Source organism: Ailuropoda melanoleuca, chromosome 12 (assembly GCF_002007445.2).
Source record: "Ailuropoda melanoleuca isolate Jingjing chromosome 12, ASM200744v2, whole genome shotgun sequence".
In the NCBI taxonomy this organism is placed as follows: Eukaryota; Metazoa; Chordata; class Mammalia; order Carnivora; family Ursidae; genus Ailuropoda; species Ailuropoda melanoleuca.
In genome coordinates, this window is record NC_048229.1 from 7,220,955 (window position 1) to 7,247,940 (window position 26,986).

At 54.5% G+C, this 26,986-nt stretch overlaps 1 protein-coding gene and 1 long non-coding RNA gene across 8 annotated transcripts in view; both read left to right on the plus strand.

Annotated features, from left to right (window-relative positions):
- KDM2B (lysine demethylase 2B) overlaps positions 1-26,986 on the plus strand; it is a 128,635-nt gene that overhangs the window by 26,994 nt on the left and 74,655 nt on the right. For 3 of the 5 annotated variants that reach the window (XM_034637900.1, XM_034637899.1, XM_034637901.1), the window contains exons 1-2: positions 21,735-21,828; positions 22,816-22,969. In XM_034637900.1, the coding sequence (XP_034493791.1) occupies positions 21,745-21,828; positions 22,816-22,969 (238 nt within the window). In that variant the 5' untranslated portion in view covers positions 21,735-21,744. Of the gene's footprint in view, positions 1-11,509; positions 11,604-12,588; positions 12,743-20,197; positions 20,361-21,734; positions 21,829-22,815; positions 22,970-26,986 lie in introns of those variants that run through there. The other 2 variants (XM_034637902.1, XM_034637903.1) reach the window with 2 other exon arrangements.
- LOC117795113 lies at positions 14,128-19,424 on the plus strand. Of its 3 annotated transcripts, none has more exons than XR_004618939.1 (3): positions 14,128-14,580; positions 17,256-17,349; positions 18,337-19,424. It is a non-coding gene; the product is annotated as an uncharacterized LOC117795113 (long non-coding RNA). The 3 variants fall into 3 exon arrangements; XR_004618940.1 differs by lacking the exon at positions 14,128-14,580 and adding an exon at positions 14,846-14,968; XR_004618941.1 differs by lacking the exon at positions 14,128-14,580 and adding an exon at positions 15,318-15,872.

A 26,986-nucleotide genomic window follows, 5' to 3' on the forward strand; every position in this document is an offset into this window, starting at 1 on the left:
GGCGGGGGGTGGAGGTGTGTGTCTCAGCCCTGCGGGGTGCTGCTGGGATGTGAGGGATATGGGGGTCCTTGGCATGAGGAGCCTGGCATCTTACGGCCTTGGAACGCAGGAGCTCTGCCTTCCCCATCCAGATGGGCCTTCGGCCTCCCTGCCAGCTCTCCCCAGGGGCATGTGATCTGAGGGGGGGACAAAGAATGACAGGACCATCTCGGTGTGCGTGTACGTGCTTGTCATACCTTAATCTCCTCCTGCCAAGGGACAGCATGGCCTGGGAGCAGGTATCTTCAGAGAGACCTGCTCATTGTGGATACTTTGCTTCTGCTGAGGGCTGGGGAGGGGTCCGGTGTTCTTTTGCTCCTTGCTCTTGAGACCCAGGGCTTTTCCCAAACAAAGTGCAAGGGCTGCTTCCTCATCAAACACTCCGCAGACGATGTCTCCACGCGGCAGGTGGGCTCTGGGCTGGGAAGGCGGCCGCGTCTAATTGCAGGGACATCACTACATGTGACCAGTAAGTCCTGAGACCCATTGTTTAACTTGGGCAGAGGCACCTATGTTCCCCTCCACTTTCTAGAATTTCAGTAACGGACCCTTGGGACCCTTGGAGCTACCTTAGGGCTCTCACCATCTCAGGCTGTCTGTGTTTCTGTCTCCAGAACGGGAAGAAGGTGCTTGCTGGCTGTCCTGGGCAGGATTGCTGCTCTGGTCTTCCTAGAAGAGTTGGCCCTGGTGGCTCAGAATCCATTAGCGTCTCTCTGCTCAGCTCTGCTGCCAGGAGTGCCCCCAGGAGCTTGAAGGCTGTGAGCTGTTCATTCACTCCACCCTTCATTCAGGGCAGAGTGAATGCAGACTCGGTGCCAGGCTTTGTAAGGGAGGCCAGCGTGCTGGCCCTAGCTTCTCAAGGCTTTGCTTTCAAGCTCTCTCTTTCTTTAATTATTTCTCAGGCACTTTTCTTCCCCTGGAAGCTGAAGCGCCTTATATCCCTTGGATCTGGGCTACATCAAACACAAAGAATGGGCTCAAGGTGGAGAGGGTGGGAGGGTTTTCAGTTCTGTTCCTTTCCCATTCGATCACAGTAAAATTTCCAGAGCCCCTGGAATGGGGAAGTAAAAGATGAGCAAGACTAGGAGCCCTTACCCTCTGGAGAATGCGTCATAAAACACGGGATGAGGTGCGACTCATCCCAGGTAGAGGGAGACAGGCTCCCGGCAGGGGAACAGGGAGAGGAGGAACCCTTTTTGGCTGGTGGCATTGGAAGTCCTCTTGAAGGCGACATTGGACATGGGCTTTAAAGGATAGAGGAGATGGGAGGGATATGGGGAGGGACGGGGGTAGTGAAGTGCCGAGGGCCTTGAAGGAATCATGAGGGGAGAGCTGGAGGAAAGAGTGTGGGACTCAGAGGTTAGTTAGGGGCAGATCACAGCTCTCATTGATTGATTGGGTGATTGATTGATTAATTCATTCAGCATATGTATTAACCATCTGGTTGGTCCTGGGCACTGGACATACTGTGAGAAAACCAGATGAGCTCCCTGGCCTGATGGAGTTTATAGTCTCTCAGGAGACAGACGTTCATCCAACAATCAGAGAAACAGATGGAAATTTACAGCTGTGTTGGGCCCACATGGCAGAGATCCACATACTGCAGGTGCGTGTAGGGTACTCGTGGTCAGGGAAGGCAGGGCAGGTGTCCCCAAGATGGGGGTTACTTAGGAGAAGAGGCCTGGGAAGAGCTTTCCTGGCTGCGTGCAGAGAGCCTGGTGGGAAGGTTAGGAAGGGTGGGGAGAGGGGGACAGGTAGACCTGCGGAAGGAAGGTAGTGAGGCTGGAGCAGAGCAAGGGAAAGGGGCAGTGGGTGCAGGATGGTGGGTGGGCCAGACTGATCAGGGCCCGACATGCCATAGTGAAGGGTCTGGGTTTCTCCTCAGAGCAGTCAGAAACTCTGATTTTTCTTTTTTAAGATTTTATTTATTTATTTGACAGAGCAAGAGAGGGAGAGAGAGAGCGCAAGTAGGGGGAACAGCAGAGGGAGAGGGGGAAGCAGCCTCCCAGCTAAGCAAGAGCCTGATGTCGGGCTCGATCCCAGGACCCCGGGATCATGACCTGAGCCAAAGGCAGGTGCTCATCTGACTGAGCCACCCAGGCACTCTGAGATTTTTTTAAAAAGATTTATTTATTTATGAGAGACAGAGAGCATGCTCGAGCAGGGGAGGAGGGGAAGAAGGAGAGGGAGAAAGAGAATCTCAAGTAGACTCCTGCTGAGCATGGAGGCTGATGTGAGGCTTGATCCTAAGACCTTTGAGATCACGACCCGAGCCGAAATCAAGAGCCAGTCACTCAATGCGCCTATCTATGAGATTTTAAGCAGAGAAGGATATGTTCAGACTTACTTTCTGCAAGTTCTGTTGCTGTGTGGATTGCAGGAGGTGGGAGTGGAGTGATAGTAGAAACCGGTGCATCATCTCTACAAGGGCAGATGATGAGGCAGGAGGGAGCAGGGGGAAAATGGGACGTGTATCTAGGAAGGTAAAATAGATAGCACTGGGGGACACCGATTTCAAATACTTTGCCTCCTTTAGATGTTTGATACATTCTTCGCTTTATTGAAAAATTCCTCTAAATAGTTTAATTCTGTTAATACATTGAGAATCCTATCTACTTACCAAAAATAGGTTCACGTACAATTTTCTAGAACCACACGTCTTCAACACATTGGTTGGTTTGTGTGGCAGATATGTTTACAAACCCCGTCAGTGGCTGTGGGAACTTGTGATAGGATTTGAACCTTGTTAGGAAGTTGTCACCTTGGAAATAGTCCATTGGTTTGGCTGAAAAGAATGCTGATTTCAGTTAATCAGCAAGGTAAAAACCCCACAACAACGAAGTCCTCTGGGACCTTAGAGTGGTTCTGTGAAATTTAATTGAAATGACACTGTTTCTAGAAGTCAGAGATTCCATGCTGACAGGCCACGTGAATTGAGGTTTGCAAGAGGGAAGAGAGGAATGTTTTAGACCCATTACTGCCTTCTCTCTGGCTGTAGGATTTATGCAGTTTGATCATGGCGAGGGGTTCAGAATTTTAATGGGTTTTGGTTGAGATACTTAAGGCTAGGGGTGCGAGCATTTGTCAAGAGGTTGCCTGTAACCTTGTGGGAGACAAAGATGTAAAAGTTACATTAACGTATTAGTTTTTTTTTTTTTTAAGATTTTATTTATTTATTTGACAGAGAGAGACAGCGAGAGGGAACACAAGCAAGGGAGGTGTGAGAGGGAGAAGCAGGCTTCCCGCCAAGCAGGGAGCCCGATGCGGGGCTCCATCCCAGGACCCTGGGATCATGACCTGAGCCAAAGGCAGACGCTTAACAGCTGAGCCACCCAGGTGCCCCTTATTAGCATATTAGTTATCTGTTGCTGCCTTTACCAAGGGCCCATAAATGCAAGACCCTATTCTGAGTAGTTGGTAGGCTACAGCGAATAAAGCAAAGTCCCCATGCTCGGGGGGCTTATGTTTGGGTGGAGAAAAGAGATGGGCAAGCAAACAAGTGAGTCATAATTAAGGAGGTGATAAGCGTTGGGAAGAAACATAAAGCAAGATAAAGGGGGGTGGCACCTGGCTGACTCTTCATCTTGGGGTTGACTCTTGATCTTGGGGTTGTGAGTTCGAGTCCCATGTTGGGTGTAGAGATTAGTTTTTTTTAAAAAAGCAAGATAAAGGGAAAAGAGGATGACAGGGCAGGCTGAATGAATATCAGCTGCCCTGGACACTTCTGCCGTTGCCTTCTCTCCATCTCTACCCTGCAGGAATGTTTTTGCCTGTCCAGAATTAATTGTCTTGGAAAATTCCTTATAATCGGATAAACAGTGATAGCTATTTGGGAGTGCTCCTGTGTTAGTTGTTTATTGATGCATAATATTACCCTAAAATTTTATAGCTTAAAAAAAATTAAAGAAATCTTGGCAGCTTAAAGCAACAAACATTGCCTCCCAGCTTCTGTAGGTCAGGAATCTGGAAGTGTCTTACCTTGCTAGTTCTGGCTCAGAGTCACTAGTGAGCTTGTCTCAAGACTTAGGCCTAGGCTGCAGTCACTCGAAGGCTTGACTGGGGCTGGAGGGCCCACTTCCCAGATGGTGTGCTCCCATGGCTGTTGGCTAGAGGGCATCATTCTTCACCACATGGATCTCTCTTGAGGTTGCTTGAATGTCCTGTGACGTGGCAGCTGGTCCCCCTTGCCCCCCAAATGGTTGGAGAGAGAGCAAGGAAGAAGCCACAGTGCCTATGATGACCCAGTTTTGAAAGTCACATGCTGTTTACTTCTGCCATCTTCTTTTAATTAAAAGTGAGGCACTTGGTCTATCCACACTCAAGGGGAGGGGAATTTGGTTCTATCTCTGAAAGGGGGAGCCTCACAGACTTCCGTGGACATGTCTTAAAGCCTCCATAAATCTCCTAGGTCTATGACATGGGTATACCTTTCTCACTTAGCACCGCTGGGTATTATAATGCATTCCAGAAGGAAATTAGCAAGTCTCTTCTGTCCTCACATGTTGCTTGCAGAAATGAGTCTTGAGGCTTAATGGAGACAAGCTGTGAACTGACAGGCAGGGAAAGGAAGGGGACCCCACATAAAGCATATGTTTTGCCCCCAAATAATTGGGAGTCAGCTCCATTTTTCACTGTGTACTTTCTTGGGGTGGCAGGGAGAAGTGGGAAAAAATTGGGGGGTGCAAAGCTGAAACCCAGACAAGATAAAAATGGATGCTGGGATGAGCAAGTTTCAAGGCTGCCCCTGGAAGTCTCTGGTGGCCACAGAAAGTCTTTGCTCTCCTCTCAGGGACTCGGTTTCCCCTTCTACAAAGTGGGGACCCTGTCATCCCTGCCCCACCTCCCAACCGTGCTGTAGGGAAATGGAGCCTGTGGTAGATGTAAGATGTGGGTAGGACAAGATGTTTGTCCGTGTGGCCTCGTGTAGACGCAAGGCCTCCAGCTGCCATCGGAATCCTTGGCTTTTCAATCTTTTCTACCTCACATTTGCATTGGGCTTTTNCCCACCTCCCAACCGTGCTGTAGGGAAATGGAGCCTGTGGTAGATGTAAGATGTGGGTAGGACAAGATGTTTGTCCGTGTGGCCTCGTGTAGACGCAAGGTCTCCAGCTGCCATCGGAATCCTTGGCTTTTCAATCTTTTCTACCTCACATTTGCATTGGGCTTTTTTTTTTTTTAAGTTTTTTTATTTATTTGAGAGAGAGACTGAGAGAGAGAGCTCAAGCAGTGGGGAGGGAAGGGGCAGAGGGAGAGGAGAAGCAGACTCCCTGCCAAGCACGGAGACCTATGAGGGGCTCAATCCTAGGACCCTGGGATCATGACCTGAGCCAAAGCAGATGCTTAACTGACTGAGCACCCAGGCACCCCTGCATTGGGCTTTCATCTCGACAATGCTTATTTACTTTCGGCTCTCCCCAACTATGCTTGCTGGTGTTAGAAATGATCGTCTCTGTGTGGTATATCACACTGGGACATGGACCTAGAGAGGCTGCTGGTGTCGCACAGGGACAGAGCTGAGGGCCAGGCAGCACACCCCAGGCCTCGGGATTCCTGGCTTTTCCTCTCTACTTCCATACGAGAGGAACAGAGAGAGCCAGCCTTTTCTGTGCTGCGTGTATAGACACAGACACTGTGCTAGACACTTAGCACGCATATCTCAGCAGTCTTGGAAGTAGGTGTTCCTATTCTCATTTTACAGGCAAGGAAACTGCAGTTCATAGTGCTTCAATGCGGGTAACAGGTGTAGCAGTTGAGTGTAAGACAGTAGGGGCTGCTATGGCTGTGGATGATTTCAAAAATTCTTTAAAAAAAAAGAAAAACAAAACAAAACCCAGTGCTGGTCAAACCAAGCACATCTACGGCCTGGTTTGACCCCTTGAGGGCCACCAGTTAGAGGCCCCTGACTAGCTCACCAAATGGGGATGCTGAGTTCCAGGAGGGGGAAGGATTTAGTCCAACGTCACACAGTTGATCAGAATAATTACAGGGCNAAAAATTCTTTAAAAAAAAAGAAAAACAAAACAAAACCCAGTGCTGGTCAAACCAAGCACATCTACGGCCTGACTAGCTCACCAAATGGGGATGCTGAGTTCCAGGAGGGGGAAGGATTTAGTCCAATGTCACACAGTTGATCAGAATAATTACAGGGTTGTATTGCCGGTGCTATACTTAACACAGATGAATCTGATGTGATCCCTGCTGGGGCTTGAGCTGAGGCATTTGTGACCAAAAAAGTAATAATTTTCCCATGTGGATGGCCTGGTTCAGCTGTCAGGGCCTTCTCTTAGCTCATTTAGCTCTGTCTATATTTTGTGTGTGTCAAAAACCTTGCTCAGGGGGCACCTGGGTGGCTCAGTCTGTTAAGCATCCAGCTCTTGATTTCGGCTCAGGTCATCATTTCAGGGTCATGAGATCAAGCCCCACATTGGCTCTGTGCTGGGCATGGAGCCTGGTTGGGCTTCTCTTTCTCCCTCTCTTTTTGCCTCTCCCTGCTTCCTCTTTCAAAAAGCAAAACAAAAAAGTGCTTTAAAAAAACCTTTCTCAAGAACACCCACCAAATGACTGGTGCTCAAATCCAAGATGGGAGATGTTTTTTGTAATTATAATTTTTTCTCGTAAATAGGCGAACATATATATGGTGAAAAAAATCAACCAGTTCTAAAAAGGTCACGGTGCGATCTCATAGCAGGCTATTGGAGAGGTACTAATGGCTGGCTGGGCCATTCTGTAAATGACACTGGGAAGCGGCTCCCTGACCCAGGGCATTGACCACCGTGAAAGGGCTTCAATGTTCACTTCCCTAAAATGGGGATTATAGGGTTGTTTTAAAGGTGAAATGATATCATGCATGTAAACAATTATTAGCACTTGATAATTAGAGCCTATTAATATTGGTGGATAGCCCCAGTGGATGGGGTTTGGCAAAGAATGGAGAAGCTGGACTTCTGCCCCTACAGAGGGTATACCACTGTCTCCTGCTCCCTTGCGGTTTAGGGGAAGGGTGTGGGGACAGAATGGGAGGAGGGCTGTGGCCCTGGTGAGCATGCCCTGGAGGACTTCTGATTTGAGCTGGACCATCTCGTGCATCCGGAAGTCAGCGGTTGAGCTTGGCTGCAACCTGCAGACATTGCTGCTCTGAGAGTCTTGGGATTTGCCAGGTAGACGTGGGAGAAGGGCTGAGAAACTCTGAGCCAGGCTGGTTGGGTAAGCACCATCACTGACTGAAGTAGTGACCTGGGTGAGTCACGACCTCTGAGCCTCTGCTTTCTCATCTGTAAAACGGGGACAATCCTGGGAGTGACCTTGGAGGGTTGTGAAAATTGGATTAATTAATCACAGTCTTATAGTTCCAGGTACTGTGTTAACATGTATGTATCTCAGTGAATTCCCACAGTTATTCTATGATGTAGGTTTGCACAGCTACTAAGGGTTAGATAGGGGAAGGGGCAGCAAAGGAGCATCTTAGAATGCAGAGTTGAACTTCAGGTCACTTCTCTGCCATTAGGATGAGAAAACCGGCTCAAGGAGGGGAAGTAAGTTGCCCAAGGTCACACAGATAGTCTGTTTTAGAGCCAGAGCAGCATCCCTGCTCTCCCGAGCTGCCATACCTGGGATTTGACACTCCCTCCAAACCCTAGCCGTGCCCCGAAGGACACATTTAAGGAAGGTGGCTTTGCTGGATCGTCACCTCCAGTTGCAGGACGGCGCCCACACTCTCTGAAAACGGGGGCGCGGGTGTCCCTGAGGTCCCGCCTGTAGAGCTACCCTCGTGCCCCCACCCAGCCGGGGCGAGGGGGCGGCCGTGGGCGGCGGCGGCGTCCCCTGGCGCTGGCCGGCAAGCTTCCCTGTCGCCGCCGCGGCCTCCCTCCTCCTTCCTGGCGGCCGCCGCGCCGCGCGGGTGTTCAGTTTCAGCGCGGGGATGAGCGCAGGCTGCGCCCGGCTCCCCGAGGAAGGAAGGAAGAGAGAGGGCTGCACGGTCCTCGGTCGGGGCCTGCCAGCGCCGTGGAGGGGGCTCAGCTCCGGTCGCCGGGGCTGGGCGCGCGTCGATCCTGCGCTGCCGAAGGGGACGCCCGGGAGCCGCGCTGCCGCTGCCGCCGAGGGTAACCGCGGGCGCTCCGGGCGGGGGCCGGGCGGGCGTCCCTGCACTGCGCCCCGCGGGCCCGGGGCTGCCCGGGAGCCCCCGCTCCTACGGGGTGCGCCGGGGCGGGGTGTGGGTCACCTCCCGCCCGCGGGCTGCGCAGCCGGCGTCGCGGAGCAGCTCTTTGTGTCTCCCGGGGCTGCGTGTAAGTGTGTAGTGTGTGTGCGCGCGCGCTCGGCGCCTTCAGCCCCGTCACCCGGTGCCAGCTTTCCCCAGGTTACCCCCGCCAAGACCTTTGCCCCAGGGGATGCTGCCCGAGCTGCCGGGGGAGTTTCGCTAAGTTGGAGGGAAAAGGGCGGGGTGGGGTCGCCCGGCTTCCCCAGATCCCAGGCAGCGCCCCAAAGTTGGTGCTGCAGGTGCAGCGCCCCCTCCTACCACGCTCCTCCCCAGCCAGCCCGGGCCTTGGGAGGCGGGAACCCCCCAGAGGCTTAGTTCGGGGGCTCCTGATTCTCATCCCCCAACTTGGAGGGTGCACTCCTGTACGGAAGCCACCCCGGCGGTGGGTGGGGGGTATCTGTTGAGGGGCGCGGCTTTCTGGGCAAGGGGCAGCCGAGGCGGAAGCCAGGCTGGCTGGCCGGCTGGAAGAGCTTAGCGGCCGTGGCACCGAGCCGGGGTGCCCATGTGACTGCGGTGTGCTTTGGAAGAGGAAGCTGTAGAGGTCAGTGCAAAGGCGTCACGCCAGAGCGAGCGGGAGCAGGAGTGAGGGGGGAGACCCGGAATGAGCGCGGGGCGGGCGCGAGGGCGGGGGTGGCGGCAGCAGGGGCCCTGACAAAGCCGCCCTGTCACAGCCACCCTGGCCGCTCCAACGCATGCAGTTGCCCGGCGGGAGGGGCGGCCGGGCCTGGCGGCCAGGAAATGAGGGACATGGGAGGAGGGGCCTCTGTGGGAGAGGCGGGGCTGGAAGTGGCGCCCCCAAGCTCCGAAGGGCCTCAGAGGATGCTGGAGGGTGACTGGGAGGGCAGATCAGACGCAAGCACAACTTGGAGAACTTTCCTTGCACATAGCTGCGGCAGCTCCTAGTGATTGCGTGCACGCCTGCTGGGGAGGTTGGCGCTGGGGGACAGGAGGTTGGGGGGTGGTGACCCGTGTGGCCAGGCCAGCTTGGGGCCTGGTGCCCAAGGGCCAAGCTCCTCTCCTCTCTGCTGCGGGCACCTGGGTGGTTATCAAGCTGCAGACCAAAGGAAGCACATCTCCTTGCTCCACCCCACAAACACTTAAATTGTTTTCCCTAGACTGTTTTCTGCTGAGGCCTGAAGGGGGTGGAAACCAAGGTTAAATTAAAAAAAGAAAAGAAAAAAAAATCCAGACGAAGAGGTGGTTTTAGGAAAATGAGGACTAATATTTTGAAGTGGTGCTTGGAGAGGAGGCCGGTGTGGTCCGTGGGGGTGGGGTGGGTTAGGGCTTCACCCCCACTCCTCACCCCCAGTTCCTTGGAGAGAAGAGGGTCACTCGGGTCTTCAGAGTAGGGACCTGGCTGGGCCTGCTGGCTGGAGGCGGGAGGGTGCAGAGCCCCAGCCTGAGCTGGGACTTTAACAACCCCAGCGCCAGCCCCGCAGCCCGTGCCTGTCTTCGTGACAGGGCTGCGTCCTGTGCTGTCAACTACACCCCTCCGATGGGGTTGCTAGGCAGCGGGGCTCTGATGTGGGGGAAGGCCTTCTGATTTGTCAGCCTCCTGCAGACACATGGTTAAGGCTCCTTCCAGCCTATCCGGAGGAGGGACGCGGGGCACGCTGCCTGCATACTGCCGAGCCCCGGGTCCACCTGAATGTGAGGTGCAAAAGGCAGCTAGAGGGAGGGGGCACCTGGAGCCCACCAGCCTCCTAACCAGCTCAGCCCCACGCCCCCATTATCTCCACTGGGGCTTGCTGCTGCCTCCTCCCTGTCTGTCCCTGCCCCATTCCTCCCCTCTTCCCCAAACCATGGAAAAGCAAAATGCAGCGGGGAAAAGAGGTCAGTGGGGTAAGCATGTGTGTGTGGGCCTCTGGAGGTGCCAAGGTGCGTGAGCCGTGGGGAGGCTGCCCCATCCGTGCTGCTGGTGGCTCTTGTGGGAAGGGGTGGGAGGAAAAGAGGGGACCCTGGCAACCCTGTCTGCCAGGCCTGGACTTGGAAGCCTGCTCTGTCACCCCCCCCACCCCCTTTAAGCTCTGCCCACCCCTAGGAGGGCAGCATGTCAAGGGAGGAGGGAGGAGACTGGTGAGTTCCTGTAAGGAAGGGTGGGTTATCTGGCTGCTGCTAGAGCTCAGAAGGGGGGCTGCCGGCGGGTTCCTTCTCCTGAATGCACCTCCTTGCCCAAGCCTCTGAGGCCCAGGTTCTCCTCTCTGCCCATCTACCACCCCACCCCCAGTGTCCTCTCTTAATCCCTTCACTTTTTTTTAGCAGTTATATGGAGATAGAATTCACATACCATTCATTCATTTAAAGTGTACAATTCAGTGGTTCCCTATGTTTACAGAGTTGTGCATTCACAGTCAAATTCAGAACATTTTTATCACCCCAGAATGAAACCCTGTACCCATTAGCAGTCATTCCCCATCCCTCCCCCCCACCCCTGCCCTCAAGCCCTGGCCACCCCTCATCTACTCTGTCTCTGTAGGTTTGCCTACTCGGGCCGTTTCATATCCGTGGAATCCTACATGGTGATCTTTTGTGGCTGGTACCCCTGTACTTAGAGCTGCATTGCTCACTTCTCAGTCAGTTGCCTTGCTGTTTCACTTTCCCCGTGTAGTGCTCCATTAAGAATGTCCCATCCTGAAGGGGAGGGGGCTGATGCATGCTGACACATTTCTCTGAGGGCCATGCCAGCTCTGGGCTGGACCGTTGGTTGGCTCTCAGCAAACGCTTGTCGAGTGAAAGAAGAGATGAATGGGAACTGGTAACTGGCAAGCTTTGCAGGTGGTTTACAGTGGAATTCCAGGGGCCCAGCTGCTGCGGAGGGGACAGGGGTCTTGGGAGAACGGCAGGTACAGGCGCTGGGAGGGAGCAGAAAGGAAGCCTCTCCCTGGGGTGGGAGTGGGGGTGGGGCAAGAGCAGAAGCTGTCTGTGAGGAAGGAACCAAGTGGCCTGTGGGTTGCCAGCTCTCTCCTGGGGACCTGAAAACCCAGGTGCCTCCCCCAGCCTTGGGGGCAGGTGGCCAGTGCTTGAGATTCGTCATCCGATCACAGGGGCTTCCCCCAGGGGGAACTCCGATTAGAATTGGGTTTAAAAAGAAAAGAAAATTCCCCGGTGGTAGTATTTATAAAAGGACAGCAGGTCAGGCCCTTCGGAAGCTGTCTGTGCAGTCCTGTGATTCAGGCACTGAATTATTGTTCCTGCTCCCCTGCTTCTGTGCCACAGGTACTGTCTGATGAGCGTGAAAGGCTGTTTCACTGACTTCCACATCGACTTCGGAGGCACGTCTGTTTGGTACCATGTTTTCCGGGGTGGGAAGGTGAGTTGAGCCAAATCTCTTCAACTTCCGTACATTCCTGGCTGTTATTTCATGGAGGGGCTCGCTCGCCTAACCCTCCCCTCGCCTCCCCCCTCCCCAGCCCAGCCAGCTCCTGCCCTGCCCACTTTCAGGACCACCTCCCACTCTCTGTCTTCACCTGGAGGGAACATCCAGGTCAGCTTTTCTGCATCACACCTGGTTACCTGTTCATACCTGATCACCTAGTCCAGTGTTCTAAGCACCTCAGGCCAGATTAAAACTCTAGCCTTGGTTCCCAAGAACTCCTGGCATTCACTTTGCCCGCTGTGGTTTCCAGCCCCAGCACTGAGACCATTTAACTTAAAAGTCTAGTTGTCGGCACCACCTGCCTCCAAGAACATTTTATCTGAGGGACACGTCCCCCAGAGAGAGGAGGTGATGCGTGCGTTCAGGATGCTGCTGGTGCGTTCGCTTCTGAGCGCCCCGCACGGATGTGGGTGCTCCTTGAGCGGACACGTGCCGCCCTGCTCGTCTGGGTTTGTGTGTACGTTTGTTTTAACCAAACATGTTGGAAGAAATTCTGGGTAGGAAGTCATCCTGCTTGGTTCCAGATGTTTTTCCTCCCTCTCCAGAGTGAGCACAGGCTGGGTTTATTTATTGGACCATTTTATCATACAACTTAGGAAATTCCCTTCGTCTCCTTCCCTTACCTCCCCAACAAGCCTGCAGCTCAGGAGAAAGAATGTTCCACGCAGTCCAGGAACTCTAGCCACCCTGATGTTTTGGCAGAAATGGAGATTCCCTAAAGGCAGGCAAAGGGTGTCCCAGAAGGGCGACGCAGCCTCCCCGGCAGCCCAGAGACCCTTTGGGCCTGGTCCTGGAGGCGCTCCCCTGTCCTCCCTGCTCCCAGGCAGGTGGGGCTGTCTCCTTGGGTTGTGGCACAGCCTGGAAGGAATCCAGGACTTTCGCCCAGATCTTCAGCTGATTGCCTCCTTTTCCTCCCAAGATCTTTTGGCTGATTCCTCCAACCCTGCACAATTTGGCACTGTATGAGGAGTGGGTGCTGTCAGGCAAACAGAGTGACATCTTCCTGGGAGACCGCGTGGAGCGATGCCAAAGAATTGAGCTGAAACAGGGCTACACGTTTTTCATCCCTTCCGGTAGGTTCCAGCGAGCCTGGCGTCGGGCTCTCCCTCGGCCTGGCTCTCCCAGCGCTGGGAGAAGACTCCCACATCCCTGTGGCCTCAGCCAGGGTTTCGGGCCAAGTGACGGGGTTCTGTGGGCTGCGTGGCCATTGGCAGTCTCTGAGAGCACATCTAACCTGTGTCTCCCTGCCTGTGGGCTAGAATTCACTCCTGGGATAAAGCCTAGGGCCCTCCCTCGGGGGAAGCGTGAATGGCTTCCCCCAGGAAGTCCTGTGGAGATTTCTGTGTAGGGGATGACAGTGGTACTGTGGTGAGGGGGGTGGGTTTATCCCCTTGAAGGAGGAATTGGTTGGTTTCCCCAAGGAATGCAACGTATGGTAATGGCGGTTCCAGGCAGGTTGTGGGGAAGGGTGGACCCCAGGGTGGAGGGTCTTACAGGCATGCCTGAAAGCCTAGGGAATGGGCAGAGGGGAATGTAGCTTTGGGGAAGGACCCAATGTGGTAGCCTCCTTCCTGCAAAACAAGGTGAAATATAGTCAAGGTCAATGTCAGCTCTTGCACTTGGACTTACCCCCCACCCCCCGCCAAAAAATTAAGAAGAAAAGAGAAAAAGAAATTAAGGCTGCGAGTATAATAGAGGGCAGTAATTGAGAGCGCTGGCCCTGGAGCCAGACTGCACGACCTTAGTTTGAATTTCAGCTCTGGTGCTTACGAGCTATGACTTCACAGGAGTGAGTTAAGCTCTCTGTGCCTCAGTGTTCTTGTCTGTAAAATGGGAGTGAGAGTTCCCGGGGTGGTAGTGAGGACTGAGTGAGCTGAGACCTACATGCCTACAGCTCTTTCGTCATGGACTGAGGGCTTTTGGGCACTTATAGGCTAAGGCACCAGTGAGTATGACAGATGCCCTAGGGGTCAGCGAGTGCAGTCTTGGGCTGCATTAACAGTAACATTTTACCCAGGATAAGGGAGGTGACAGTCCCACTGTATAAAGTAAGGGTGTCAGGTCCCATATAGGAGGTCGTACTCCTTTTGGTCACTATACTTTGGAGAGTGAGTCGACCTGGAGATAGGAGTCTGGATGTCACATCAGGTGAGATGAATTTGAAGGAAGAAAGGTGGCTTTTACCCAGGGAAGTGAAGGTGTATGAGAACAGCAGTCAGCTAGTTGAAAGATCGTCTCCTGGAAGAAGAGGTACAGCCAAGTGGTGTTGGAATGACTTGCTCTCCTAGGTAGTGAGCTCCCTGTCACTGNGCGCCGGGGCGGGGTGTGGGTCACCTCCCGCCCGCGGGCTGCGCAGCCGGCGTCGCGGAGCAGCTCTTTGTGTCTCCCGGGGCTGCGTGTAAGTGTGTAGTGTGTGTGCGCGCGCGCTCGGCGCCTTCAGCCCCGTCACCCGGTGCCAGCTTTCCCCAGGTTACCCCCGCCAAGACCTTTGCCCCAGGGGATGCTGCCCGAGCTGCCGGGGGAGTTTCGCTAAGTTGGAGGGAAAAGGGCGGGGTGGGGTCGCCCGGCTTCCCCAGATCCCAGGCAGCGCCCCAAAGTTGGTGCTGCAGGTGCAGCGCCCCCTCCTACCACGCTCCTCCCCAGCCAGCCCGGGCCTTGGGAGGCGGGAACCCCCCAGAGGCTTAGTTCGGGGGCTCCTGATTCTCATCCCCCAACTTGGAGGGTGCACTCCTGTACGGAAGCCACCCCGGCGGTGGGTGGGGGGTATCTGTTGAGGGGCGCGGCTTTCTGGGCAAGGGGCAGCCGAGGCGGAAGCCAGGCTGGCTGGCCGGCTGGAAGAGCTTAGCGGCCGTGGCACCGAGCCGGGGTGCCCATGTGACTGCGGTGTGCTTTGGAAGAGGAAGCTGTAGAGGTCAGTGCAAAGGCGTCACGCCAGAGCGAGCGGGAGCAGGAGTGAGGGGGGAGACCCGGAATGAGCGCGGGGCGGGCGCGAGGGCGGGGGTGGCGGCAGCAGGGGCCCTGACAAAGCCGCCCTGTCACAGCCACCCTGGCCGCTCCAACGCATGCAGTTGCCCGGCGGGAGGGGCGGCTTGGCCTGGCGGCCAGGAAATGAGGGACATGGGAGGAGGGGCCTCTGTGGGAGAGGCGGGGCTGGAAGTGGCGCCCCCAAGCTCCGAAGGGCCTCAGAGGATGCTGGAGGGTGACTGGGAGGGCAGATCAGACGCAAGCACAACTTGGAGAACTTTCCTTGCACATAGCTGCGGCAGCTCCTAGTGATTGCGTGCACGCCTGCTGGGGAGGTTGGCGCTGGGGGACAGGAGGTTGGGGGGTGGTGACCCGTGTGGCCAGGCCAGCTTGGGGCCTGGTGCCCAAGGGCCAAGCTCCTCTCCTCTCTGCTGCGGGCACCTGGGTGGTTATCAAGCTGCAGACCAAAGGAAGCACATCTCCTTGCTCCACCCCACAAACACTTAAATTGTTTTCCCTAGACTGTTTTCTGCTGAGGCCTGAAGGGGGTGGAAACCAAGGTTAAATTAAAAAAAGAAAAGAAAAAAAAATCCAGACGAAGAGGTGGTTTTAGGAAAATGAGGACTAATATTTTGAAGTGGTGCTTGGAGAGGAGGCCGGTGTGGTCCGTGGGGGTGGGGTGGGTTAGGGCTTCACCCCCACTCCTCACCCCCAGTTCCTTGGAGAGAAGAGGGTCACTCGGGTCTTCAGAGTAGGGACCTGGCTGGGCCTGCTGGCTGGAGGCGGGAGGGTGCAGAGCCCCAGCCTGAGCTGGGACTTTAACAACCCCAGCGCCAGCCCCGCAGCCCGTGCCTGTCTTCGTGACAGGGCTGCGTCCTGTGCTGTCAACTACACCCCTCCGATGGGGTTGCTAGGCAGCGGGGCTCTGATGTGGGGGAAGGCCTTCTGATTTGTCAGCCTCCTGCAGACACATGGTTAAGGCTCCTTCCAGCCTATCCGGAGGAGGGACGCGGGGCACGCTGCCTGCATACTGCCGAGCCCCGGGTCCACCTGAATGTGAGGTGCAAAAGGCAGCTAGAGGGAGGGGGCACCTGGAGCCCACCAGCCTCCTAACCAGCTCAGCCCCACGCCCCCATTATCTCCACTGGGGCTTGCTGCTGCCTCCTCCCTGTCTGTCCCTGCCCCATTCCTCCCCTCTTCCCCAAACCATGGAAAAGCAAAATGCAGCGGGGAAAAGAGGTCAGTGGGGTAAGCATGTGTGTGTGGGCCTCTGGAGGTGCCAAGGTGCGTGAGCCGTGGGGAGGCTGCCCCATCCGTGCTGCTGGTGGCTCTTGTGGGAAGGGGTGGGAGGAAAAGAGGGGACCCTGGCAACCCTGTCTGCCAGGCCTGGACTTGGAAGCCTGCTCTGTCACCCCCCCCACCCCCTTTAAGCTCTGCCCACCCCTAGGAGGGCAGCATGTCAAGGGAGGAGGGAGGAGACTGGTGAGTTCCTGTAAGGAAGGGTGGGTTATCTGGCTGCTGCTAGAGCTCAGAAGGGGGGCTGCCGGCGGGTTCCTTCTCCTGAATGCACCTCCTTGCCCAAGCCTCTGAGGCCCAGGTTCTCCTCTCTGCCCATCTACCACCCCACCCCCAGTGTCCTCTCTTAATCCCTTCACTTTTTTTTAGCAGTTATATGGAGATAGAATTCACATACCATTCATTCATTTAAAGTGTACAATTCAGTGGTTCCCTATGTTTACAGAGTTGTGCATTCACAGTCAAATTCAGAACATTTTTATCACCCCAGAATGAAACCCTGTACCCATTAGCAGTCATTCCCCATCCCTCCCCCCCACCCCTGCCCTCAAGCCCTGGCCACCCCTCATCTACTCTGTCTCTGTAGGTTTGCCTACTCGGACCGTTTCATATCCGTGGAATCCTACATGGTGATCTTTTGTGGCTGGTACCCCTGTACTTAGAGCTGCATTGCTCACTTCTCAGTCAGTTGCCTTGCTGTTTCACTTTCCCCGTGTAGTGCTCCATTAAGAATGTCCCATCCTGAAGGGGAGGGGGCTGATGCATGCTGACACATTTCTCTGAGGGCCATGCCAGCTCTGGGCTGGACCGTTGGTTGGCTCTCAGCAAACGCTTGTCGAGTGAAAGAAGAGATGAATGGGAACTGGTAACTGGCAAGCTTTGCAGGTGGTTTACAGTGGAATTCCAGGGGCCCAGCTGCTGCGGAGGGGACAGGGGTCTTGGGAGAACGGCAGGTACAGGCGCTGGGAGGGAGCAGAAAGGAAGCCTCTCCCTGGGGTGGGAGTGGGGGTGGGGCAAGAGCAGAAGCTGTCTGTGAGGAAGGAACCAAGTGGCCTGTGGGTTGCCAGCTCTCTCCTGGGGACCTGAAAACCCAGGTGCCTCCCCCAGCCTTGGGGGCAGGTGGCCAGTGCTTGAGATTCGTCATCCGATCACAGGGGCTTCCCCCAGGGGGAACTCCGATTAGAATTGGGTTTAAAAAGAAAAGAAAATTCCCCGGTGGTAGTATTTATAAAAGGACAGCAGGTCAGGCCCTTCGGAAGCTGTCTGTGCAGTCCTGTGATTCAGGCACTGAATTATTGTTCCTGCTCCCCTGCTTCTGTGCCACAGGTACTGTCTGATGAGCGTGAAAGGCTGTTTCACTGACTTCCACATCGACTTCGGAGGCACGTCTGTTTGGTACCATGTTTTCCGGGGTGGGAAGGTGAGTTGAGCCAAATCTCTTCAACTTCCGTACATTCCTGGCTGTTATTTCATGGAGGGGCTCGCTCGCCTAACCCTCCCCTCGCCTCCCCCCTCCCCAGCCCAGCCAGCTCCTGCCCTGCCCACTTTCAGGACCACCTCCCACTCTCTGTCTTCACCTGGAGGGAACATCCAGGTCAGCTTTTCTGCATCACACCTGGTTACCTGTTCATACCTGATCACCTAGTCCAGTGTTCTAAGCACCTCAGGCCAGATTAAAACTCTAGCCTTGGTTCCCAAGAACTCCTGGCATTCACTTTGCCCGCTGTGGTTTCCAGCCCCAGCACTGAGACCATTTAACTTAAAAGTCTAGTTGTCGGCACCACCTGCCTCCAAGAACATTTTATCTGAGGGACAGACGTCCCCCAGAGAGAGGAGGTGATGCGTGCGTTCAGGATGCTGCTGGTGCGTTCGCTTCTGAGCGCCCCGCACGGATGTGGGTGCTCCTTGAGCGGACACGTGCCGCCCTGCTCGTCTGGGTTCGTGTGTGCGTTTGTTTTAACCAAACATGTTGGAAGAAATTCTGGGTAGGAAGTCATCCTGCTTGGTTCCAGATGTTTTTCCTCCCTCTCCAGAGTGAGCACAGGCTGGGTTTATTTATTGGACCATTTTATCATACAACTTAGGAAATTCCCTTCGTCTCCTTCCCTTACCTCCCCAACAAGCCTGCAGCTCAGGAGAAAGAATGTTCCACGCAGTCCAGGAACTCTAGCCACCCTGATGTTTTGGCAGAAATGGAGATTCCCTAAAGGCAGGCAAAGGGTGTCCCAGAAGGGCGACGCAGCCTCCCCGGCAGCCCAGAGACCCTTTGGGCCTGGTCCTGGAGGCGCTCCCCTGTCCTCCCTGCTCCCAGGCAGGTGGGGCTGTCTCCTTGGGTTGTGGCACAGCCTGGAAGGAATCCAGGACTTTCTCCCGGATCTTCAGCTGATTGCCTCCTTTTCCTCCCAAGATCTTTTGGCTGATTCCTCCAACCCTGCACAATTTGGCACTGTATGAGGAGTGGGTGCTGTCAGGCAAACAGAGTGACATCTTCCTGGGAGACCGCGTGGAGCGATGCCAAAGAATTGAGCTGAAACAGGGCTACACGTTTTTCATCCCTTCCGGTAGGTTCCAGCGAGCCTGGCGTCGGGCTCTCCCTCGGCCTGGCTCTCCCAGCGCTGGGAGAAGACTCCCACATCCCTGTGGCCTCAGCCAGGGTTTCGGGCCAAGTGACGGGGTTCTGTGGGCTGCGTGGCCATTGGCAGTCTCTGAGAGCACATCTAACCTGTGTCTCCCTGCCTGTGGGCTAGAATTCACTCCTGGGATAAAGCCTAGGGCCCTCCCTCGGGGGAAGCGTGAATGGCTTCCCCCAGGAAGTCCTGTGGAGATTTCTGTGTAGGGGATGACAGTGGTACTGTGGTGAGGGGGGTGGGTTTATCCCCTTGAAGGAGGAATTGGTTGGTTTCCCCAAGGAATGCAACGTATGGTAATGGCGGTTCCAGGCAGGTTGTGGGGAAGGGTGGACCCCAGGGTGGAGGGTCTTACAGGCATGCCTGAAAGCCTAGGGAATGGGCAGAGGGGAATGTAGCTTTGGGGAAGGACCCAATGTGGTAGCCTCCTTCCTGCAGAACAAGGTGAAATATAGTCAAGGTCAATGTCAGCTCTTGCACTTGGACTTACCCCCCACCCCCCGCCAAAAAATTAAGAAGAAAAGAGAAAAAGAAATTAAGGCTGCGAGTATAATAGAGGGCAGTAATTGAGAGCGCTGGCCCTGGAGCCAGACTGCACGACCTTAGTTTGAATTTCAGCTCTGGTGCTTACGAGCTATGACTTCACAGGAGTGAGTTAAGCTCTCTGTGCCTCAGTGTTCTTGTCTGTAAAATGGGAGTGAGAGTTCCCGGGGTGGTAGTGAGGACTGAGTGAGCTGAGACCTACATGCCTACAGCTCTTTCGTCATGGACTGAGGGCTTTTGGGCACTTATAGGCTAAGGCACCAGTGAGTATGACAGATGCCCTAGGGGTCAGCGAGTGCAGTCTTGGGCTGCATTAACAGTAACATTTTACCCAGGATAAGGANGGAGGTTGGCGCTGGGGGACAGGAGGTTGGGGGGTGGTGACCCGTGTGGCCAGGCCAGCTTGGGGCCTGGTGCCCAAGGGCCAAGCTCCTCTCCTCTCTGCTGCGGGCACCTGGGTGGTTATCAAGCTGCAGACCAAAGGAAGCACATCTCCTTGCTCCACCCCACAAACACTTAAATTGTTTTCCCTAGACTGTTTTCTGCTGAGGCCTGAAGGGGGTGGAAACCAAGGTTAAATTAAAAAAAGAAAAGAAAAAAAAATCCAGACGAAGAGGTGGTTTTAGGAAAATGAGGACTAATATTTTGAAGTGGTGCTTGGAGAGGAGGCCGGTGTGGTCCGTGGGGGTGGGGTGGGTTAGGGCTTCACCCCCACTCCTCACCCCCAGTTCCTTGGAGAGAAGAGGGTCACTCGGGTCTTCAGAGTAGGGACCTGGCTGGGCCTGCTGGCTGGAGGCGGGAGGGTGCAGAGCCCCAGCCTGAGCTGGGACTTTAACAACCCCAGCGCCAGCCCCGCAGCCCGTGCCTGTCTTCGTGACAGGGCTGCGTCCTGTGCTGTCAACTACACCCCTCCGATGGGGTTGCTAGGCAGCGGGGCTCTGATGTGGGGGAAGGCCTTCTGATTTGTCAGCCTCCTGCAGACACATGGTTAAGGCTCCTTCCAGCCTATCCGGAGGAGGGACGCGGGGCACGCTGCCTGCATACTGCCGAGCCCCGGGTCCACCTGAATGTGAGGTGCAAAAGGCAGCTAGAGGGAGGGGGCACCTGGAGCCCACCAGCCTCCTAACCAGCTCAGCCCCACGCCCCCATTATCTCCACTGGGGCTTGCTGCTGCCTCCTCCCTGTCTGTCCCTGCCCCATTCCTCCCCTCTTCCCCAAACCATGGAAAAGCAAAATGCAGCGGGGAAAAGAGGTCAGTGGGGTAAGCATGTGTGTGTGGGCCTCTGGAGGTGCCAAGGTGCGTGAGCCGTGGGGAGGCTGCCCCATCCGTGCTGCTGGTGGCTCTTGTGGGAAGGGGTGGGAGGAAAAGAGGGGACCCTGGCAACCCTGTCTGCCAGGCCTGGACTTGGAAGCCTGCTCTGTCACCCCCCCCACCCCCTTTAAGCTCTGCCCACCCCTAGGAGGGCAGCATGTCAAGGGAGGAGGGAGGAGACTGGTGAGTTCCTGTAAGGAAGGGTGGGTTATCTGGCTGCTGCTAGAGCTCAGAAGGGGGGCTGCCGGCGGGTTCCTTCTCCTGAATGCACCTCCTTGCCCAAGCCTCTGAGGCCCAGGTTCTCCTCTCTGCCCATCTACCACCCCACCCCCAGTGTCCTCTCTTAATCCCTTCACTTTTTTTTAGCAGTTATATGGAGATAGAATTCACATACCATTCATTCATTTAAAGTGTACAATTCAGTGGTTCCCTATGTTTACAGAGTTGTGCATTCACAGTCAAATTCAGAACATTTTTATCACCCCAGAATGAAACCCTGTACCCATTAGCAGTCATTCCCCATCCCTCCCCCCCACCCCTGCCCTCAAGCCCTGGCCACCCCTCATCTACTCTGTCTCTGTAGGTTTGCCTACTCGGACCGTTTCATATCCGTGGAATCCTACATGGTGATCTTTTGTGGCTGGTACCCCTGTACTTAGAGCTGCATTGCTCACTTCTCAGTCAGTTGCCTTGCTGTTTCACTTTCCCCGTGTAGTGCTCCATTAAGAATGTCCCATCCTGAAGGGGAGGGGGCTGATGCATGCTGACACATTTCTCTGAGGGCCATGCCAGCTCTGGGCTGGACCGTTGGTTGGCTCTCAGCAAACGCTTGTCGAGTGAAAGAAGAGATGAATGGGAACTGGTAACTGGCAAGCTTTGCAGGTGGTTTACAGTGGAATTCCAGGGGCCCAGCTGCTGCGGAGGGGACAGGGGTCTTGGGAGAACGGCAGGTACAGGCGCTGGGAGGGAGCAGAAAGGAAGCCTCTCCCTGGGGTGGGAGTGGGGGTGGGGCAAGAGCAGAAGCTGTCTGTGAGGAAGGAACCAAGTGGCCTGTGGGTTGCCAGCTCTCTCCTGGGGACCTGAAAACCCAGGTGCCTCCCCCAGCCTTGGGGGCAGGTGGCCAGTGCTTGAGATTCGTCATCCGATCACAGGGGCTTCCCCCAGGGGGAACTCCGATTAGAATTGGGTTTAAAAAGAAAAGAAAATTCCCCGGTGGTAGTATTTATAAAAGGACAGCAGGTCAGGCCCTTCGGAAGCTGTCTGTGCAGTCCTGTGATTCAGGCACTGAATTATTGTTCCTGCTCCCCTGCTTCTGTGCCACAGGTACTGTCTGATGAGCGTGAAAGGCTGTTTCACTGACTTCCACATCGACTTCGGAGGCACGTCTGTTTGGTACCATGTTTTCCGGGGTGGGAAGGTGAGTTGAGCCAAATCTCTTCAACTTCCGTACATTCCTGGCTGTTATTTCATGGAGGGGCTCGCTCGCCTAACCCTCCCCTCGCCTCCCCCCTCCCCAGCCCAGCCAGCTCCTGCCCTGCCCACTTTCAGGACCACCTCCCACTCTCTGTCTTCACCTGGAGGGAACATCCAGGTCAGCTTTTCTGCATCACACCTGGTTACCTGTTCATACCTGATCACCTAGTCCAGTGTTCTAAGCACCTCAGGCCAGATTAAAACTCTAGCCTTGGTTCCCAAGAACTCCTGGCATTCACTTTGCCCGCTGTGGTTTCCAGCCCCAGCACTGAGACCATTTAACTTAAAAGTCTAGTTGTCGGCACCACCTGCCTCCAAGAACATTTTATCTGAGGGACAGACGTCCCCCAGAGAGAGGAGGTGATGCGTGCGTTCAGGATGCTGCTGGTGCGTTCGCTTCTGAGCGCCCCGCACGGATGTGGGTGCTCCTTGAGCGGACACGTGCCGCCCTGCTCGTCTGGGTTCGTGTGTGCGTTTGTTTTAACCAAACATGTTGGAAGAAATTCTGGGTAGGAAGTCATCCTGCTTGGTTCCAGATGTTTTTCCTCCCTCTCCAGAGTGAGCACAGGCTGGGTTTATTTATTGGACCATTTTATCATACAACTTAGGAAATTCCCTTCGTCTCCTTCCCTTACCTCCCCAACAAGCCTGCAGCTCAGGAGAAAGAATGTTCCACGCAGTCCAGGAACTCTAGCCACCCTGATGTTTTGGCAGAAATGGAGATTCCCTAAAGGCAGGCAAAGGGTGTCCCAGAAGGGCGACGCAGCCTCCCCGGCAGCCCAGAGACCCTTTGGGCCTGGTCCTGGAGGCGCTCCCCTGTCCTCCCTGCTCCCAGGCAGGTGGGGCTGTCTCCTTGGGTTGTGGCACAGCCTGGAAGGAATCCAGGACTTTCGCCCAGATCTTCAGCTGATTGCCTCCTTTTCCTCCCAAGATCTTTTGGCTGATTCCTCCAACCCTGCACAATTTGGCACTGTATGAGGAGTGGGTGCTGTCAGGCAAACAGAGTGACATCTTCCTGGGAGACCGCGTGGAGCGATGCCAAAGAATTGAGCTGAAACAGGGCTACACGTTTTTCATCCCTTCCGGTAGGTTCCAGCGAGCCTGGCGTCGGGCTCTCCCTCGGCCTGGCTCTCCCAGCGCTGGGAGAAGACTCCCACATCCCTGTGGCCTCAGCCAGGGTTTCGGGCCAAGTGACGGGGTTCTGTGGGCTGCGTGGCCATTGGCAGTCTCTGAGAGCACATCTAACCTGTGTCTCCCTGCCTGTGGGCTAGAATTCACTCCTGGGATAAAGCCTAGGGCCCTCCCTCGGGGGAAGCGTGAATGGCTTCCCCCAGGAAGTCCTGTGGAGATTTCTGTGTAGGGGATGACAGTGGTACTGTGGTGAGGGGGGTGGGTTTATCCCCTTGAAGGAGGAATTGGTTGGTTTCCCCAAGGAATGCAACGTATGGTAATGGCGGTTCCAGGCAGGTTGTGGGGAAGGGTGGACCCCAGGGTGGAGGGTCTTACAGGCATGCCTGAAAGCCTAGGGAATGGGCAGAGGGGAATGTAGCTTTGGGGAAGGACCCAATGTGGTAGCCTCCTTCCTGCAGAACAAGGTGAAATATAGTCAAGGTCAATGTCAGCTCTTGCACTTGGACTTACCCCCCACCCCCCGCCAAAAAATTAAGAAGAAAAGAGAAAAAGAAATTAAGGCTGCGAGTATAATAGAGGGCAGTAATTGAGAGCGCTGGCCCTGGAGCCAGACTGCACGACCTTAGTTTGAATTTCAGCTCTGGTGCTTACGAGCTATGACTTCACAGGAGTGAGTTAAGCTCTCTGTGCCTCAGTGTTCTTGTCTGTAAAATGGGAGTGAGAGTTCCCGGGGTGGTAGTGAGGACTGAGTGAGCTGAGACCTACATGCCTACAGCTCTTTCGTNGACTGAGTGAGCTGAGACCTACATGCCTACAGCTCTTTCGTCATGGACTGAGGGCTTTTGGGCACTTATAGGCTAAGGCACCAGTGAGTATGACAGATGCCCTAGGGGTCAGCGAGTGCAGTCTTGGGCTGCATTAACAGTAACATTTTACCCAGGATAAGGAAGGTGACAGTCCCACTGTATAAAGTAAGGGTGTCAGGTCCCATATAGGAGGTCGTACTCCTTTTGGTCACTATACTTTGGAGAGTGAGTCGACCTGGAGATAGGAGTCTGGATGTCACATCAGGTGAGATGAATTTGAAGGAAGAAAGGTGGCTTTTACCCAGGGAAGTGAAGGTGTATGAGAACAGCAGTCAGCTAGTTGAAAGATCGTCTCCTGGAAGAAGAGGTACAGCCAAGTGGTGTTGGAATGACTTGCTCTCCTAGGTAGTGAGCTCCCTGTCACTGGATGTATACAAGTAGAGGCTTTATAAATGACTGTGCGAAGGAGCCTGCAGGGAATTTGCCACTGAGTGGGGGCTTGAACCTTAGGAGTATCCTTTGAAGCAACTAAGATCCATTGGATGGAGAAGCCGGTCACACTTAGGTTTCTCAGAGTTGGGTTGGAAGCTGGCCTAGAGTCTGGACATAGTGTCACATGAAGAGGGAGCTGTTACCGTAGCATCTCCCACCGAGGGGATGGGGCCTGCACACTTGAGCTGTTCTAGAAAGTTGGGCAGAAGGTAGAGATTTCACTATTAGGGAAATTGGGGATTTGGAAGTGGCAGGGTTTAGTGGGGGTGACTTTGTTACCATGGCCCCAGGTCCATCCTCAGACTTGGGGAGTGGTGGGGACCCCTGCTTGGGACAGGAATGGGTTGCAGTCAGTGGGCAGCGTTTGTGGTGTGTGCTGTGGCAGATGTGGCAGGGAGACCTCTCAAGTCTGTTCCGGCCAGTCTTTAGGTGTTGGAGGATTGGCCGTGGTGGACGCAAGGGAATTCTATAATGCCCTCGGCCTTGCTGCTGGCTCTCCTTGTGACCTTGGGCTGGTCTCTTCCTCTGTTTGTGCCTCAACTATCCCATCTCTACAGTGGGAGTGGGGTGGGGCTGAACTGTGGAACCCTCCAGGTCCCTCCCATCCTGGTCCTGCAGAGTGCAGGCCTCCTGACCTCCCTGGGAGGACGGACCTTCTTTTCTCAGGGCCTTCTGCAGAGCTGGGAGGTGGTTCTTCGCTCTCCCTCAGTCTGGGATGGGAGCGGTGTTCATTTTGGTGACTTAGTAAGTTGGAAAAGGTCTTGAGAAGCGGCGTCTGAGCCCCAGCAGGGGTGTGACTGTCTGCTGAAGGCAAGAGGAGGATTTGAACTGCAGCTAGCAGGTTGAGTTAGACCCCAGCAAAGACTCCTGGCCCTGAGGGTTGTGAGCAAGACACCAGGATGTTCGGAAAGTGAGAAAGGGACAGTTAGAATTTGTCACCTTCTCAGAGGCAGGGGGTGCATGTGATTACCAAGCCTTGATTTCTGCAGGGACCAATGAAATGGAAAAAAAAAAAAGTTAGGAGCTTGTAGTTACAAACTTGTAGTTTTGCTAAAGATGGGCGTTAAAAAAAAAAAAAAAAAGCAAGCCGGCATCTACTGTTGCTGACTTTCACAAATGGAAGATGATTCTGACACTAAAAACGTTGGAAGTCCGTAATTTCAGAATAAAGGACAGTTCTTTAAATTTGATAGTTTTGAGTTTATGACAATCTGTGCCTTCTTCATTTTCCTCTCTGTTGCCAGTGAAAACAGAAGGACTAGAGTTTCACAGTCACAGAAGTAGTTGGGCACCTGGGGATTCTTTCCCGCGTCCACATGCCCTGAGCTGTGGGCAGACACACAGCTGAGGGTTGGGGGGCATTGGAGTGTGGCTTTGGGTGGAGATGGAGAGCCCGCCTGGGGGAACAAGCCCTCTCTGCATGTAGGTTTTTCTTTTCTTTTCTTTTCTTTTTTTTTTTTTTTAAGATTTTATTTATTTATTTGACAGAGAGAGATATAGAGAGAGAGCACAAGCAGGGGCAGTGGCAGGCAGAGGGAGAAGCAAGCTCCCCACTGAGGAGGGAGCCTCATGCGGGGCTCGATCCCAGGACCCTGGGATCATGACCTGAGCCCCCCAGGCACCCCTGCATGTGGGTTTTTCTGTATCGGGAGCAGAGAATCTAATTCTGGCATTTCTCACTTCTGACTTGGGTTTTAGTCCCCACAGGGCGACCTTACACAGGTATCCTCCTATCTCATGCTGGCCTCATGTCTCCCTGTGGGTCATTCAGCAGATCTTCAACTCTGAAAGCTACCCGGGAGGCTGCTGGGTTGGGAAGGTTTTTAAATGTTGGCGTGTCTTTGTGACATGTGGTTTAACTCTTCTTGCGTCTGGGGTGAAGGGTGTGGGAACTGGCGGTGCTGCAGGGTTAGTGGTTCTCAGGCCTCATTCCTGGGTGGTCTGGGAAAGCTGCCTGGAAGAGGAAGACTTGAAGATGGCTGAGGGGGCGTCACGATCTGGAGAAAGGGGCCTGGGTTTGTCCTGCTGATGAGGCAGAGGCGGTGGGAATACAGTGGCCTCGACAGGCGCACAGTCAGGGTCAGGAGTGGCTGGCGGGTTACCCAGCTTCAGCCCGATTGTTAGGCGGATGGAAAGCTGGAGGTGGAAGTCATCCCCAAGGAATCGGAAGTCAGATGGACCCGGTGACATATTTTTCCTTCATGTGATGCCTGTGCCCAATGCCCTGACCACGTGGATGGGCTCAGCCTCCCCGCTGGCCGCACCAGCTTAGGTGAACTGTGGCTAATGGTAATAGTAACTCGCATTACTGAGCAACGAACATTTTACATATATTACTTACCTTCTTCATAAGCATGTGGGGAGACACTTATTTCCCCTCTGCCTTTTCTTTAAATAAAGAAGGTTCGTGGGGGCGCCTGCCTGGCTCAGTTGGTAAAGCATGCGACTCTTGATCTTGGGGTCGTGAGTTCGAGCCCCACATTGAGTGTAAAGATTACTTTAAAAAATTAAAAAATAATCTTAAAGAGGGGTGCCTGGGTGGCACACCGGTTAAGCGTCTGCCTTCGGCTCAGGGCGTGATCCCGGCGTTGTGGGGTCGAGCCTCACTCCCCCTGCTTGTGTTCCCTTTCTCGCTGGCTGTCTCTATCTCTGTCGAATAAATAAATAAAATCT